This window comes from Arvicola amphibius, chromosome 5, assembly GCF_903992535.2.
Source record: "Arvicola amphibius chromosome 5, mArvAmp1.2, whole genome shotgun sequence".
Classification (NCBI taxonomy): Eukaryota; Metazoa; Chordata; class Mammalia; order Rodentia; family Cricetidae; genus Arvicola; species Arvicola amphibius.
The window spans coordinates 40,566,298-40,584,860 of record NC_052051.1 but is presented as its reverse complement, the minus strand read 5'-3'; the positions used below and the strand labels follow the sequence as shown (position 1 = coordinate 40,584,860).

At 44.3% G+C, this 18,563-nt stretch overlaps 1 protein-coding gene across 3 annotated transcripts in view; it reads left to right on the top strand.

Annotated features, from left to right (window-relative positions):
- The window catches only part of Plcb1 (phospholipase C beta 1), a 675,841-nt gene that overhangs the window by 556,040 nt on the left and 101,238 nt on the right, over positions 1 to 18,563 (top strand). For all 3 annotated transcript variants that reach the window (XM_038329997.2, XM_038329999.1, XM_038329998.2), the window contains 4 exons: positions 2,474 to 2,606; positions 4,879 to 4,932; positions 7,851 to 8,070; positions 16,866 to 17,046. In XM_038329997.2, the coding sequence (XP_038185925.1) occupies positions 2,474 to 2,606; positions 4,879 to 4,932; positions 7,851 to 8,070; positions 16,866 to 17,046 (588 nt within the window). The remainder of the gene's footprint in view (positions 1 to 2,473; positions 2,607 to 4,878; positions 4,933 to 7,850; positions 8,071 to 16,865; positions 17,047 to 18,563) is intronic.

Below are 18,563 nucleotides of genomic sequence, written 5' to 3'. Positions count from 1 at the left end.
TTCTGGCTTCGGGGTTCCAGGCAAACTCTGCTCCTCCAGTCATGGGGTGCAGAAGTCTGCTCTGGGGCTAATGCAGCCTGAAGGTGCTCCTTGACCTTTTGGTCATTCGAGAATGTGGGAGCTCACATGAAGATTTCATTTTCCATCCTTCCTCAAAACCTGGCAGCTACAGGTGGAAACTGAGCAGGGTCTGTCCTACCTATAAGAGCTTTCTGGGGCTTCAGGTATGGCTTCCCTTTTCCTTCCCAAGGCTCCATGTCATTAACTCAGGCAGGGGCGGGGGGGAGGGGTCATTGTTGTTTTGTTTTTGTTTTTCAAGAAAATCATGAAAACCATTCTCTGTGTATAATGTGTCCTACATGGAAAAATCATGGCGACATTGAACAAGCCAAAACAAAAGCAAAACAAACAGAAAGGAAACCCTGTAGTGGCATTCCATTTGTAGTCTCATAAATAAAGCTTGCCTGAAGATCAGAGAAGTAAAACAGCCACACCAGCACCAACCTTACACACCAGCATGATGGCACACGCCCTTAATTGCAGTAGCCACAGTAACACACACCTTTAATCCCAGTAGCCACACTAGTTTGCCATAGAAACCAGGTGGTAGTGGTGCACACCCTTAATCCCAGAACTCGAGAGGATTACAAAACAGGAGGAGACAGCTCTTAGCCTCAGTCTCGTTCCGAGATTCCTGGAGGCAGGATCGCCATTTCGGACTGAGGTCGAGGTAAGAGCCAGTGGCTGGCTGTTTTGCTCTCCAGATCCCCAGGCAAGCTTTATTTGTTAAAATACAGTTGAAATGACAGGACAAAACCCCACCCATATACTGCATGCAAGAGGCTCTCATTTGCAGTGTTGGGTTGAACAAAGAACATACCATCATCCCTCTTGGCATATGACTCTAGGGAGAGTTTTCTTGATGGATGCTAACTAAATGTGATCATACCAGAGCTTACCAGTTAGAGATATAATTTCACAATAGTGAGACCTAATGCTTCTAGGTTATGTGGCTAGGCTCCTGTCTCTCCTACATGATGCCTGGCCTGGTACCAGGGCTTATTTTTTTCCCACCCATCCCAGGGAGACCAGCTACACTGAAGAGACCTAATCAATGAACAGGGCTGTTCGTTAAGTTAAGGATGCATTGGGGGACTGATTGAAAGCCAGCTCTGAGGCCATAGGAGGAAGACCGTGAGTTCAAGGCCATCCACAGCTCCAGAGTTAGGCATTGTTTCAGAAATGAAAAGCAGGTGGAGAAGAGAATATGAATCAGTGCTACCATCAATATTTCTGTCTTCCTTTGGTCAAATTGCCAGTCTGCTATTTGTAATTACATGCCCAAATGTCACAGTGTTGGGGTCCAGATGACCCATGGAAGAAAACATTCCTACTGTACCTTGAAAATGCACTACATAGCAAAATGCTAGGATAAAGTGGTCACGGATAAAACTTGCGGCAGACATGGAGAGCGAGTCTAAAATAGCTGGCACTTGGAATGTTGGAAAGCGTGGCTGAAATACTGTGAAATTATATAGACAATTATTTTATAAGAATCGGCACTGATTCAGCAGACATCTATCAACCGTTTGCTTTGAATAGAACATAGCTGCTGGAGTGACTAGAACGAAGGGCTCATGAGTCTTGATATTTATTATCAAGCATTGGTAATGTCGCATGGTCTTAACTGTTTCACGTGTTTATTTAACTTGTACCAGAAAGTGTTCTAGGTACTTAACAAACATTGACCGTTTTGGTTCTGGAAGAAATCTTATAAGAAAGACAATACTATGACCTGAAATTCATCATGGCTAAAGATGGGGAAAGAGCACAGAGAGCTAGGTGACATGTTAATGGCATACTGGATTCGAATCTGAGCATATCTGGCTCCAAAATCCATGCTCACGAACCCACTAAATCAGTTCTTGCTGGGGCATGGAAGCTGATGGCATGAAACGAAATGCTTGCTGTCTCCTCCCATGTGACTTATTCAGCATCCCAGCTCCCCCACCCTGGACCAGGCTCACATCAATTCAGCTACGGCTGTCTGTCTCAGGACATCCCAGCCAGAAGTGCTTAGTTGTCCTTCGGCAGCAACCCTCATCTCCCCGCTATAGCAGGGGTCTGCTAAGGACTGGTCAGATTCGTGTCTCTGTGGTCATTTGTGTGCATCATGTTTGCTACTCTCTCGTTTGATGGAAACACACCACCTGATCAGATCCAGAGGCCTTGTGGGAAGGCTCTCTCCAAGAGCATGGGCAAGTTGGAGTAAAAACCAGAGCCCTTTTGGGCAATTAACCTGCTACTTTGTGATTCCACACTATGCTGAGTTAATCTTGCTTTCCAGGGCAGTTTCCATTTGATGTTTCAGACTCCAAATGAATTATGAGAATGTCATAATGGGTAGCCTTATTGGTGTAGGAAGACAATAAAAATGATTTGAAACAAAATTAAAAGGCGTTTGTGATTTTAGGCTGAACCTGGGGAAACGTCATCAGAGGCACCGAGTGAAGCCAGGACAACGCCCGCAGAAAATGGGGTGAATCACACAACATCCCTTACCCCCAAACCACCTTCTCAGGCTCCACACAGCCAGCCAGCTCCAGGTAAACAGTGGGGACAGTGCTATTTTCTAGATCTCCAGACTTCAGGTTCTGGGGCCTCTGCAGAAAGCTAGGCTCTGAGGAAAGAATGCATGCCCTCGCGTGACATGAGTGGGTGGGCAGCAGGATGCACGGATGAATGTCCCAGGGCCTCCCAGGTTGTCTCCTGGCTCTGCTGAATCCACCTGTGTCGTGGGCTGTTCTTTGGGGGTGAATTCTGACCCACCCACTGATAGAGTTGTGTTTGTTGCATTTGTTGCATTGTAAGTTGCATTCTTCAAGCCGCTTGCAACTATGCCACTGAAGCACATGCACCCTTCTGCTTCAAGTCTCTGCCAACAACTGACTTTCCAGGAACCTTCAATGTCTTCCTCCGACTCAAGGCTGTCTGGAGGCCATGCATATAGGTTAGGTCATTTCATCATCCTCCCAGTCCTCCACAGGGTGTGTTCTGTTGTTGTCTCATTAGGGAGGTGATGAAGAAGTTTCTTGAAGGGCACAATGCCTGTGAAGGGAAAGCCAGGTCAGACACAGTACCCGGAACAACTAAAGCACTTGCTATTAGTTTCTGCTCTTCATCCAAGGCTACACTCAGTTGTCTCATTTCTCAGAGAAATTCTAGCATTTCAGTGCAACTCACGATGGCATTCCATCTCACTCTGGTTAATGTGAGTGAATGCGTGTGTATGAGTGTGTGTGTGTGTGTGTGTGTGTGTGTGTTATGTTAAAGTGATATGTGAGTGTGTATAGTGTGTGTGGAGAGAGAAAGAGAGAGAGAGAAAGAGAGAGAGAATTAGAGAGAGAGAGAGGCGCAGGAGGTGGGGGTTTGTGTGTATGTTTCTCTTAACAGACTGGCCTTCCTGAGAGAGGGCTCAGCTTCACACATCTTCTGCAGTCACCTGGTGCTAAGGAGCAGCATGCATATGATCATATGATCCATCTAGTTGAGTCAGTTAATAAAATAGGAGGGGAAAGAATTTCCTTAGTAAGAGTGTGACTTTGTGCCCTTTTCCTTCTCTGTCATGGTGAGACATGGCATTGGTGAAGTTCTCATCTTCTCATTGGTGTGCAAGGCTACTAGATTAGAAATACAACCCCTACTTCATTTGTATCAAACAAGAATGAGCTGAAAGACGGCTTGTAAGAAGTCAGTGAAGCCAGTAATCGGAGAGTTCACCGTAGCCAGGAAGCGTCATTTTCGAACGGTTATTTTTTGCCACATGCGGACATTGGCAGTGCTTCTCAACTACAGTTTATTGCTGCTGGGAATAAAAGAGAATTTAACATTTTACCATTTTAATTTTTAAGTGATACTTAGAAATCATTTGGCTTACAGAAAACATTTTTTAATAAATTATACAAAATGTGTGGCACAATTCTCCTCTTCCCCTAAAGTCAGCCTTGAACAAGATCACACTAAACCCTCATGACAGTCGAGCCTTGTGTGGACTCGGCCTTCCTCACGCCAGTGTCCATTTATTATGGCAGATTCACGTTTGGGGTCCCACGCTGCACTTGCTCAGCGTGTATCCTTGGTCGCCTTCTCTCCATAATAGCTCCTAGCTCTTCTTTCTCATGCCCTTACAGTGTTGAGGAATTCTGGTCAATTATTTTTTAAATGTCTCTCACATCAAGCTGCCTCGATGTTTTTCTGTGAACAGACTGAGGTTCTGATGTTGACATGTCCCATCCTGGTAAAATGGGGGCACTAAATCAGAGTACTTCCATCTGAAAATTTTGGTTCATACTCTGAGGTGGGTGGGAAGAGGCATCCTGGGGGTGCATACATAACATATTTTCCGTTACACTTTGCTCAGTGGTTTGGATGTTTGATAATGGTTCTTGTCTGCAAAATTCGGTTCTTTGGTCCCCATTGTCCTTAATCATGTCATTCCTGATATTGCCAGAAGATGGCAGTAGCTCTACTGAGATTGAATTCCTGGTTTTGAAATTTCAAACGCATGTGGAGGGATGTCTCCATTTGCAAGGGAATATGTGAGGAATATGTACATTTGCTCATCAACGTAGGATTGAGTCCAAGTTGCAAATTAATGAGGTTTTAGAGTAATTTTTTGTAAATAGCTTTCTCCTACAATTAGTCATTGTCTCTAAAGAGACTTAGAATTAGAGGGTAGAGTTCCCCCATACTGGAGATGAAACCCAGAAGGGCCAAGTGCTCTACCACTGAACTACCACCCCAAGTCCAAATATTTCTTTTTAAAATTGGGATATAAATTTGAAAATCAAAGCCATTCTTTGATCTTTTTGGTTACAGGTTCTGTTAAGGCGCCTGCCAAAACAGAAGACCTGGTCCAGAGTGTCTTAACAGGTGAGTGCTAGCCTTTCCTCTGCACAGAAGGTGGCAACTGAGAATTGTACAGTGGGTGTTTAGATGGGGGGGGAGATTGCCATTTACCTCTGAAAACAGCATCATTGCATTGTTTAAGTTTGTAGACATCTGGCCCGAGTTTGGTCACATTGGCTAATGTAACATTTGGCCTGAGTTTGGTTACATTGTCTAATGTAAAGTCCCAGAGAAGTGGCCAGAGTTGGCAGATGAGACCATATTGGCTACAAATAATAGTTTCTAAAGATTCCTGTTTCAGAAAAAAATAATAGTTTCCTCCTGGCTACAAGAGCCAGTTAACAGGAATGTGTGTCTCCCTACAGTTCTGACAGTAAGTTATATTTCACATATGCAGAATACAGCCTGTTTGTAATCATGAAACCCACACTGTTTGTGATCTTTGATATGAACTTGGGTTAGTTCATATCATCAAGCAAAGGGACTCAAATTGACCTAAGCTTTCTTGAGTACAATTAGGACTTATTATGTAGTGGAGTCTTAAAACCATTTCAAGTATCTGGCATAAAAGAGAACAAGAATGTATGCAACATATGCATTAAAAATAAAACCTCTTCTAAGAACCAGATGCCGGCCAACAGTGAGGCAAGTAAGTGCATTGTGATGCAGTCCCAGAGTGGAATGGGGGTGGGTAACTCTGCAAACAGGTTGGATCACCTAAAGGCATACAGCCAAGGTGTAGTGCTGAGAAAAAGACTAAGATGTGAGAGAGCTTGATCTCATCTGCCTGAAGATCAAAGACAGACAGACAAAATTATTCACGCCATTGAAAACCTAGGCTTAGATTATGCTTTGGGGAAGGGAAGGGAGGCAGGTTCCAGAAGATGTCTAGGGTCCTGGCAGTATTCTGGTTTTTACCTGGTGATGGTCAGTCACTGAGGCATGTGAACTTTAAAAAAGAAAAAAAAGGACTGGGGACTTTGGATATCTGCATTTCATGCACACAGTTCTATTTCATCAAAATATATAAAGCATGCCTGGAAAAATTGTAAGAAACTTAGAAGACCACAAAGCATATTTTAAAAGAGTTCTGTGAGAAGCAACACTGATGTATTAGACAACACCGATGCAGGAAATAAGATGCTGGAGTGTTATCTAAAGACATATAAATAGATACACAGAGGCGGTGGGGCTGCACCCCCACCCTGACTATAGCCAGCTCTGGGCAGCTCACCCAGTTGTGCAAATGGACATTACTCTTAGGCCTGGGGATATTCCAAGGGATAGCCTTTTGCCCGGAGACTTTTTCAAAGGCAATTTCTAGAGCAGGGAAGTCCCATTTCTAAACTGTCCACGGCTGATGTCCAGAAACCATTTCTTTTAAAAAGTGAAGTGGAGTTGGTTACCAGGAAATGTGACAATTCCTCAGGACTATAAATTCTTAATGCTGGCGCTTATTTTGCCACCACCAGGACTTGGTTTGAGCCTGAGGGAAACCGTTAAATAAATGTACCTAGTTCTCTCTTCAGCTTCTTTCTTTAAAAGGAAGAAAAATTAGCTGTCAGGGCAGATGCATGATAAGAGCAGAAAATGCTCCTTCAGCTTTAAAAGCCCTGGTATTTAGCAACAGAAATTACCGTTCCAGTTCTCCTGTTTATGTGCAATCCGTTTAGTTTTCTATTCAGGTTTGTTGTGATTGGTGGCATACATCATTTTTGAACGGCTTGATAGTTCTAAATATATTGTATCTTTGTCATTATTGTTCCAAAACAGGAACTTCCTATCAAGAAATGGAAACATATGCATTCTGACTTAATCTGGCTCCAAATAAATAATAATTCATTGAAATTCAGACACCATACATTGAAAGGCCTCCCCTATCCCCGTTCTTATACTACTAGGAAAAGCAATAGGGAAACGAGTGTGGAATCTTGATTTCAGAAGTGATAATGCATTTTGAAAATGCACGTCATAGAGGAGATGAAGTGTGGGTATGAAATACAGAATGGTTTATGGCCAGGCTTTGTCACGTTGACCTTTTTCCTCAACATTGAATAAAACACTGCAGTCGTACAGGTGACCACTAGCCCTGCTGGAGCCTTGGTGAAAATGAAAGGACACCTTCTTGATACACTCCACTACCATACCCACTGAGATATTGGGAGAAACCTGTGGTGTGTCTCCTGTCAGTGTGTCCCCTGAGAGATGCTGAACCTGTGTGATTATTTGCTAGGCCTCCACAGTCATGGTACCAAAAGCTTCTCAACACTTTCCATGAATGTTTTGTATCTCACCACCAGACCAGCCTTGTGAACTAATGGCAGTGTCATCATCCGTAAAACGGATGAAGCAGGAGGCCTGCTCTCTCTTCCTCTGTTCCCAGCTGTAGTGAAGCTAGGCTGGTCAGCTTGTACTTCTCTGCAAATCTGCCCTCTCTCCAAAGGGAGGTCACCCCTAGAAAGTTGTGCCCCCGCTTCTGAGTGTCCCAAATTTGCAAGAAGCTGGCCTTCTTTATTCATGAGAAGACCAGCCCTGGTATGCCAGTGCACACTTGTGGTTCCCCTGGGGGATTATTCAGAAGCACACGGGAGCTGCTGTGCCTTGCTCAGTTTTTTCCACTGCTGCTCGACTTCTCTCTGCCCCCACCCCCATCCCGTCCCCTCCCTCAGTTAGTCGCAGGCGCCAGAATCCCTATCCTAGACTCTATATCTAGGGAAACCAAACTTAAAACTACAGATGAAGGAACTGGGTCTCTGCAACGTTTGGTCTCACCTTGCTAAACCAGTGAGACGGAGCAGTGGACCCCTAGTCTGACATCTAGCTGTGCCCTCCAGCTGCTCTGGCAGCGGTGGGCTGCTCCTCTCTGAACAGGATGCCCGTCCCCTTCCTCTGGACTTTCTGCCTGCTCTGTCACTCAGCTCTCATGCCCTCGTCTGTTGCAGAAGTAGAGGCGCAGACCATCGAAGAGCTCAAGCAACAGAAATCGTTCGTGAAACTTCAAAAGAAGCACTACAAGGAAATGAAAGACCTGGTCAAGAGACACCACAAGAAAACTGCCGAGCTCCTCAAGGAGCACACCACCAAGTACAACGAGATTCAGAATGACTACCTGAGGAGGAGAGCAGCCTTGGAAAAGTCCGCCAAGAAGGACAGCAAGAAAAAGTAAGTTGATAGGTACTTGCTAATTTTATACCATGATGTGATGATTTATGTGTTGTGTCTCATTTTTTAACTTGTGCCACCTCAGGGAGGACAGTCACACTACAGAGAGGATAGTCACACCATGGAGAGGACAGTCACAACGCAGGGAGGATAGTCACACCACAGGGAGGACAGTCATACCATGGAAAGGACAGTCACACCATGGAAAGGACAGTCACACCGCAGGGAGGACAGTCACACTGCTGCAGGGAAGACAGTCACACCACGGGAGGGGGACAGTCATACCACAGGGAGGACAGTCACACCATGGGGAGGACAGTCACACCATGGAAAGGACAGTCACACCGCAGGGAGGACAGTCACACCATGGAAAGGACAGTCACACCGCAGGGAGGACAGTCACACCATGGAAAGGACAGTCACACCGCAGGGAGGACAGTCACACCACAGGGAGGACAATCACACCACAGGGAGGACAGTCACACTGCAGGGAGGACAGTCACCACAGGGAGGACAGTCACACCACGGGGAGGACAGTCACACCACGGAGAGGACAGTCACACCACGGGGAGAACAGTCACAACATGGAATGGACAGTCACATAGCAGGGAGGACAGTCACACTGCGGGGAGGACAGTCACACCATGGGGGTGGGACAGTCACACCACAGGGAGGACAGTCACACCATGGGGAGGACAGTCACACCATGGAAAGGACAGTCACACCATGGGGGGGACAGTCACACCATGGAAAGGACAGTCACACCGCAGGGAGGACAGTCACACCGCAGGGAGGACAGTCACACCACAGGGAGGACAATCACACTGCTTGGAGGACAATCACACCACAGGGAGGACAGTCACACTGCAGGGAGGACAGTCACCACCGGGAGGACAGTCACACCACGGAGAGGACAGTCACACCACGGGGAGAACAGTCACACCATGGAAAGGACAGTCACATAGCAGGGAGGACAGTCACACTGCGGGGAGGACAGTCACACCATGGGGGTGGGACAGTCACACCACAGGGAGGACAGTCACACCATTAGGAGGACAGTCACACTACAGGGAGGACAATCACACTGTGGGGAGGACAGTCACACCACAGGGAGGATAGTCAAACCGTGGGGGAGGACAGCCTCACACCACCTGCTCCATTCTTGGCTGAGCTTGAGTCAGCTCTCTTTCACTTGTGAACTAGATTTGGTTTTCTCCCTCCTTCTTTCCCTTCCTTCCACCTTTCTTCCCATCCTATCTTTTTCCTTGTAAAAAAAAAAACAGTTTTGCTAGTTTTCTAGGCTAGTCTTGAATGGCGAGACTCTAGCTACCTTTCTATCTCTGTGTTCAGGATAGCTGGAAAAGTGGGATTTCTGCATTTGAATGCGTTCTGGGGCAGATATGCAGTTAGACTCTCAGAGATCTAGCCCTTGCCTCAAGTATCAGGTGGCATAGTAGTTGACAACAAGGCAGGCACAGAACTCTTGTGTACCTAGAATCTAGTTGAAGAGACAGGGAGAAACTTCAGCCTTCTTTTGATGCCTGAAACCCCTAAGGCCCCGATATGTGCGCTGGGGCTATGACTCTCATGGCACCTGTACTCAGACCACTCAAAATGTGGTGGAGAGAAGCTTGTCTGGCACAGGCATTAAATAATGTTATTATTAGCCAGGCAGTGATGATGCATGACTTTAATCCCAGCACTGGGAGGTAGAGGCAGGCGGATCTCTGTGAGTTCGAGATGAGCCTGGTCTACAAGAGCTAGTTCCAGGACAGGCACCAAAGCTACAGACAAACCCTGTCTCAAAAATACAAAAGAAAACAAAAGAAAAAGAAAAAAAGAAAGAAAAGAAAAAGGAAGGAAGGAAGGAAGGAAGGAAGGAAGGAAGGAAGGAAGGAAGGAAGGAACATACTAGCCTAAAAAATTTTACCCTCAAATAGCAAATACACAGTCTGGTGTGCTGCTTAGTTTGGTGTCAACTTACACATGCTAGAGTCATTTTGTAAGAAGGAAAACCTCATCCGAGAAAATGTCCCCACCATACTGCCCATGGAAGATGTTGTGGTGTATTTTCTTGACTGATGTTGGATGTCGGAGTGTCCAGTCCACTGTGGGTGGTGCCACCCATTGGCTAATGGTCTATAATGGGGTCTATAAGAAAGCAGGCTGAGCAAACCATGAAGAACAAGTTGGTAATATTTCTCCATGGCCTCTGCATCAGTTCCTATCCTGAGGCTCCTGCCTTGACTTTCTTCAATGATGAACTGGTATTTTTATTTTATCTGGAAGTGTAAGATGCAATAATCACCTTGTTCCCAGAGTTGTTTTTGATCATGGTGTTTTATCACAGCAATAGAAACCCATGATATCATGGTAACGAGAGGAAAAATGAATAACTAATATAACCACACAGCATAATCATGAAGATGATCAGAAAAGGAACAATATTGTGAAGTAGAATGATGTCAGAAAACAATATACCCTCTTTTTTGTTTGTTTGTTTGCTTTTTGATTTGTTTTGTTTTGCAATGCTGGGGATGGAGCCCATGGACTTGTGCATGCTGGACGAGTCCCTTACTACATAGACGCATACTCAGCCTCTAGAGTTTTTACTGTGTAGCTTGATGTGACCTCTAGTTTTAATGTCAACTTAACACAAACTAGAGCCATCTGAGAGGCAGGAATCCCAGCTGAGAAAAAAACTTCCATAAGACGAGGCTGTAGACAAGACTATAGGGCATTTTCTTAATTAGTGACTGATATGGGAGACCCAAGCCCAGTGTGGGTGGTGCCACCCCTAACTTGTGGTTCTAGGTTCTATAAGAAAACAGGCTGCTGAGCAGACTATTAGCCATAAGCCAGTAAGCTGCACTTGTCCATGGCCTCCACGTCAGCTTCTGCCTCCGGCTTCCCACTTTGTTTCAGTTTCTCCCTTGACTTCCCTTAATATCCTGTGACTCAAGAAATGTAAACCAAATAAACCTCTCCTTTCCAAGTGGCTTTGCTTATGGTGTTCCCATCACAGCCATAGAAACCCTAAGACACTTGGGAGGGACTTGAACTCGTGATCTTTCTGCTTTGGTGTCCAAATGCTGAGATTTTAAGCATATTCCAAAACTCCCTCTGAGAGAACCATTCTTACATGTCAGTACAGAATGAGGTGTCCACCACAGACAAGTGTGTGTGTGTGTGTGTGTGTGTGTGTGTGTGTGTGTGTGTGTGTGTGTGTTTGGAGAGAGAGAGAGAGAGAGAGAGAGAGAGAGAGAGAGAGAGAGAGAGAGAGAGAGAGAGATAGGAGATAGTTCCAGGTCAAGAAAAAGATTTAAAGAAGGGAAATATCAGCTTGTTCCATTATTGGTAGAGTTAGCAAAGTGGGTAAGACCTAGTAAGCCCCATGCAGAGTGGCACACAACAAAATCTAGCAGCTAAGAGAGAGCTCTGTTTAACCAAGGTCTTTTAGAACTGGAGCAAGCGGCAAGTACTTCAGAACCTAAGTGACTGAAGGAGAATCCACTGAAGGACACAATTCAGTGATAATTTAGAATAGTGTTAGACAGTGCTCCTGGCTGCAGCATGGAAGACGAACTTTTATGCTGAGCTTTTCAGAGTGACATGAGCTCCTGTCAGGTTCTGATTCACCCTTGGAGCGGGTGATGCTGAAGCTGTGGTACCCAGATGGTACTCCGCTGGGACTGGGGACTCAGAGCAGGAGCAGAGAGACTGGAAGGGGACCCATTGTCAGGAGTCCAGCTTAGTGATGACAAATGTTTCTCCTAGACAGAGGTTGGCAGAGACAGAAGAAAGGGCTGGATTCTTGTGTTGTCTTTTTTCCTAAGGGAGTTTAGCGGGAGGAATCTGGAGGAGTGAAGACATGGTCTGCGTGGCTCTGTAGCTTTGCAGGCTCTGTAACTCCTTTGGGGAGACTGAAATATGTGTGATCACTGTGGCCACATCTGTTCAAGGCACTCCACTCTGGCTACAGCAGAGTCTACCTTGCAGGAACAGCAATGGGAATGCTGCTCAGACTCAGAAGTCTGGGCCTATGTCCCAGTGTCTGACCCAGACCTGCAGTGGGGCCTCTGCAGTTCCGACAAGCGACAGGGTTTGCTTGCTCCGTTGGTTCAAAGACCTATTGATAGGATTAGTTCTCAGAGACCTCTCGCTGAACCCCTGCCCCCCAACTCTCACTAAGGCACTTTCTGTCACCTCTCTCAACTTCAATGTTTTAATATAAAAGTTTGTGTTATTTAGGTCTCAAAAAAGAGATTTGGTTTAGAACTCTTCAGTGGTGTTCAAAAGCTGAAAGACATCACAAAAGCCGTGGTTAAACCCTGCCTGCCTCTCCAGTCTGCTTCCCCAGCCACGTGAAGCCACCGCTCCCTGCTTACACTGTGCTGTGAGGAGAAGGGGAAGTGAGGACGGCAGGGCTCACGAGTTCCTCCTATCAGATCCATGAGGACGGAGGGCTTTTCCTTTAAGCTATAGCAGATACCTGCTGCCCAAGGTCAGTCTCAGCATTCTGCTTCCTGATTTCCACGTGGATCTCAGCTTGGCATTTGTTTTCAAATTCCATAGAGATAGATGGCTCTGAGCTTTGTGACCTAGGTTCTAGCTGATCACACTGGGACCTTTTGCCTTCTGGTGTGGGGCTCTTTCACCCCTGGGTGATCTCCTCTTTTGATCACGTAAAGAATGTGTTAGGCCGATGTGCTAGATTGGTTCCCTAGAATCATAGAGCAGCGTACCACGAACTGAGTGTTTAAAACACTGTATCACAGTTCCAGAGCTTAGGAATCCAAAATTAATGTGTGAGCCGAGCATTGGCTCAGAGAGGGGTAGGGGAACATTGTTCCTGGTCTCTTCCAGCTTTTAGTGGTTACAGGAACTATCCTTGGCTTACCTTAGCATGTAGACTTTCATCACATCTTGCCCACACTATCACATGACTTTCTCTCTGTGTAGGGACAGCGTGCCCAAATTTTCTCCATCTTCCAAAGACATTAGGCTCTAGGTTAGGGTCTATCCTTATCCAATGTTAGCCTATCGTAACTATGACATTTGCAACAGAAAAACAGGAAAAATTTCAAAGGTTTCCAGATAAACTGAGGTTCTAGAAAGAATACAGCATAAAGGTGTACTGACATTTTATTTATATTTTAGTAAATAAAGCTTGCCGGCGGATCAGAAAAGCAAAACAACCAGCCACTGACTCTTAACTCTCCCTCTTCAGAAATGGAGATCCTGCCTCCAGGAATATCAGAATGAGACTGAGAGTTGTCTCCTACTTCTTATACTACTCTCTCGGGCTGGGATTAAAGGCATGCACCATGGGGATTAAAAGTATGCATCTCCCAGTTTCTGTGGCAGATTACTATGGTATTAAAGGTTTGTGTCACCATCACCTGGTCTGTAAGGCTGGAACTGTTTTACTCCCTGATCTTCAGGCAAGCTTTATTTATTAAAATACGAATGAAATATCACTATATAAAGGAACTAAGAACTTACAAGCACTTCCCTGTGAATTCCCACAGCAGCCCACAGAGTATACACAGACATCTTTCCCATGTATCTCCACAGCAGCCCACAGAGTATACGCAGACATCTTCCCCGTGCAGCCCACAGATATACACAGACTTCTTTCCCATGTATCCCACAGAAGCCTACAGAGTATACACAGACATCTTCCCTGTGCATCCCCATAGCAGCCCACAGAGTATATACAGACATCTCCCCGGTGTATCCCACAGCATCTCACAGAGTATACACAGACATCTTTTACAGTACAACAGCAAGGACCTGACGCCCACTCACACCATGGCCTGGTCAGAAACACAGAGCACAGAATGCTACTGCATGCCAAAGCATGGTGCCTACCTACCAGCTGTGTTCTGTGATGTGGTGACATTGGAGCCTGACGTGTGGATGTTTCCAGAAGAGGTGCCCATTGTCCCACAAAGGATTTAGAAACTGATTACTGCTCTAGCATATACATCCATACTATGACTATATTTATGAAACAGCAAAAGCCAAATAAGATGGCTTACCAACTGTTCTAAATGTTTGAACCCACTTTCCTAAATTGTGATCTTGTATTTTCTTGGAGCATCCTTTGCAGGCTTCTTGGCGTTAAATAATATTTGGCTCTCTGATCAGTGGGGTTCATTTTTGTTGTGAAAATATTTTCTTCATTGTTTCATAATTAGGGAATTAGAGATAAAGTGAACGTTACTTCAGTTTTCTTATTGTCATTTTAGGGAACAATTTTTGTCTCCCTTGGGTTTGTTTAGCTAAATGTCAAAACAATTTTCCATTTTTAATTTTAGTTCTTTAATGATCACTAATAGCATTGTGTGAGACATTATTGTATTATTTAAGTAGTACGTACTATTTTAAAGTAAAATGTTGTTTATGTTGCTAAAATACATAGTTTGGAGAATCTTTACTTTTTTAAAGCAAAAGTACCCTTGAGTTCTATTTCAGTGTGCACTTGAGTTTAAATAAATATCATCGTGGTGAAAAAGGCATTTTAAGACATTATTTTCCTTATTTACTTGACTTTCTGTAGTTTGGATTAAAAAATAATCCTTCATTTATTTGGTTAGTTGGTTGGGTTTTTGAGATAGTCTTTGTAGAGCTCAGGCTGTCCCTGAACTGGCTGAGACTAGCCTAGGTTTTGCATTTTTTTTAACTTCCTGAGTGCTGGGGTTACAGAGGTGAGCCAAGACACTCGTTTTACAAATAGCTCTTATGAGATGTCCTGATTTTTCCTGATTGCCAATAAATGGGTAGAGATGGTGAGGGTAGACTAACCATCATTACACATCCAGGAACCCAAATCTAGAACTCACAGTCTGAGCTTTTCTGGAAACATGTCATCATCTCTCATTTAAAGTCTTTCAAGAGTTCGTCTTAGAGCAAACAGTTGCCACTGGGAAATATAGCCTTCCTCTCTAGCCACCTGTGCATGGGCTGAGAACACAGTGGAGTGGGCTGGGTGAGTGTGTAAGACACTTATCCATGATCTGAGAACACAGTGGGCTATGTGAGTGTGTAAGCTGACGGTGTATAGGCTGAGAACACAATGGGCTGTGCTGTGAGTGTGTAAGCCACCTGTCCCTGGGCTGAGAGCACCATGAACTGCATTCTTCCTCATACAGTCGTCTGAGGACAACTTCTTTGCCACCAGACTGTTGAGAAAGGCAAGCTGCGGCTTCCAAGCCATATTGTGACATATAATGTAACATGTGCTCACCTTGAAAACACAATCAAAATGTAATACTTGATTTTTTAAAAAGTAACAAAATCACCTTTCCTTAGAGGTAGAACAGATGTAGAAAAAAATCAGGAGAAATTTGCCGCTCTTTGCAAATGAAATTTGACACTCTTTGAAGGGGAACCTAAAGGCTAAATTAGTAGCATTTACCTGTAACCACACAGCTGATAAAGGTGGAGAGAGAGAGAGAGAGAGAGAGAGAGAGAGAGAGAGAGAGAGAGAGAGAGAGAGAGAGAGAGAGAGGTGCCATGAGACACATGTGGCTAATAGGCCCCTGACATATAGGTCATTTGAACTGGGGTGTAGCTCAGTTGGAAAATCCACATTTAACCTGGGCAAGAAACAATGCATTTTATCAGTCCTATGATGTACTCGAACTGTGTATTACACAACAGATTTCTTAGACTTTAAAAAAGAAAACTAAAACAACTCTTACATCTTTTGAGTTCTAATTGGCTAAATTTACATATGCACACACAATATATATTTTGCATCCAGGGCTTACTGTATAGCTAAAACGGCACTCAGATTCACAATCAACCTGTTTCAGGCTCAAGAATGCTAGGATTATTCACATCATCCCCATTCTATAATATATCTTATTAAAATTAGTATCACTCACTTCTTTTTTTGAGGATGGCTACTACAGGCTTTAAGCGACAAGCATGGTAAAAATGTTACATCACGTTGTATTTCTGGCATACAGCCCCAACTTCTGATGCAGTTTCTGAAGGGAACTATAGGTCAGATAATTCTGCTTCTCTGATTAAACAAAGCTTGTATGTTCTTCCACATGAGAAATGCTTTCTCAGTACCAGATCACCAAAGGATTTATTTCTAGCAGCACTGTAGTGGCTTTGACCGTGTTTTTTTTTTTTTTTTTTTTTTTTTTTTTTTTTTTTTTTTTTTTTTTTGGTTTTTCGAGACAGGGTTTCTCTGCAGCTTTTTTTTTTTTAGAGCCTGTCCTGGACCTAGCTCTTGTAGACCAGGCTGGCCTCGAACTCACAGAGATCCGCCTGCCTCTGCCTCCTGAGTGCTGGGATTAAAGGCGTGCGCCACCACCGCCCGGCCTTTGACTGTGTTTTTATGGAAGATGTAGAAGCATTACCATGTGGTTTATTTTTTTAGACTGTCACTTTTGATAGAAAAAAAAAGTCCCAAAACACCTAACATCTAAAGATGTATCAGGAGAAGCCAAGATCTTGAAGTCCTAGCTATATCTTCCTGCCTCCCATTTCCCTCAACCCATCAGTAAATCCTACATCTTACTCAAAGTAGTAACCAGGTGTTGTGTTTATTACATCATTTCTCACTCATCCACCATCTCCCCTGAACATGCCATATAATGTGAAAAGCAATTCATGCCAAGATAGTTTCTATCTGGATGTGGGGGTCTCACTTTCTCCTTCAAGTGGCTTAGTCTCTTCCCAAGCCCAGTGACCCTGGGAGGAGTCATTCCAGAACCTTCCAAGCACCTCTTACCACCTACTTTGTTCTTGAGCCACACTCTGTGTCTTTGCAGATCTGAACCCAGCAGCCCTGACCACGGCTCATCAGCCATTGAGCAAGACCTCGCTGCCCTGGATGCAGAAATGACCCAGAAGTTAATAGACTTGAAGGACAAGCAGCAACAGCAGCTGCTCAACCTCCGGCAAGAACAGTATTACAGTGAGAAGTACCAGAAGCGAGAGCACATTAAGCTGGTAAGCTGAGGAGCACGGGTTGCGTGTGTGCAGCTACAGGGCTCTTTGGAGAAGCAAGTGTTGGCCGCTCTCAGATGATCAAAGGGAACCGTGCAGAAGTGAATGGCGCCGGTGTGGAGAGCACAATGCCCGCCACACTAGCGCCCCCTTGCAGGCTTGATACATTCCGCTGTTCCAGCCGTGGAGCTCAGTTTGCTTTTTTGCTTTTGCTCTTTCGTGGCTTATTTTGGGATATAAGGTTATCTTAGTTTCAGGGCACCTTTGGGATAACACAGCGAAGTAAGAAGGGGATCTTTGGGATAGCACAAGGAGGTAAAAAAAAAAATTCTTTCAAAAATGAAGCATGTGCTGCAAGTAAATTTTCACTTCTGCTACTCTATCACTGAGCTTTTCAAGAACAAACGCAGCAAAACTGTACTGTATGCTGCCCAATGTCGTGTTCTCCCATCAAAGCCTCAGGGCTACCTGTGAAAGCAAAAGACACCCTCTTCTTTAGTGATAAGGTGTGTTTGCCAAAATATTTTCTTGTGGATTATGAAATTCTTGATAACTGTTTTGGATGCTTTAATACATAATCGGGATATTTAACATTTAGTTACACACAGAGAGACACATGAAATTAATTTAGTAATAAAATACTAGCCTTGGAAACAAGCAAATACCAAAGCAAAAGAAATAAATAACCTTGGCTGAAATGAGTAGTGTATTGAGGAAATTGTTTCATAGAATTACCATCTCTGTGTTATGAGTCTGTACGCAGAAGAAAATTCACTGTATATGAAGAGACAGCCTATGGAAGGAAGCAAATCTTTGCCAATTATACATCAAACAGCAAATTAGAATCTATAAAGAACTGTACAGCTTAAACACTATAAAAACAAGCCATCTAATCAATGAATGGGCAAATGAATTGAATGGGCAGTTTTCAAAAAAGGAAATATAAATGACCAATAAATACATTTTTTTAATTGTCAGCATCTTTAGCAGTCAGGGAAAGGCTAATTAAAACTACTTTGAGATTCCATTTCCCCCAGGTCAGAATGCCTAGCGTCATAGAGACAAAAACCAGTGAGGATATGGGGAAAGACAAGTGCGCATGCACCGCTGCTGGGGAGGTAAACCAGTACAGCCACTATGAACAAAGACGCTCTCAGCACACTAAAATTAGGATTACCATATGACTCAGATGCCCAAAGGGATCTTAGGTCAACATATCTCAGAGACACTTTACATTCGTATTTATCATTGCTTGTAAACTGAGACTTGCATTCATTTCCTGGCCGCCCAGACCCAATAATCACATAGAAATGATATTAATTACTACACTGTTTGGCCAATGTATTAGGCGTACTACTAGCTAGTTCTTTCATCTTAAATTATCCCATTTCTATTAATCTGTTATCGCCACGAGGCTGTGGCTTATGGGTAATGTTCTGGAATCTTTCTCCCTTTGCAGCTACATTGAGTCTCCTTGACGCTGCCTTCTCTCTCTCTCTCTCTCTCTCTCTCTCTCTCTC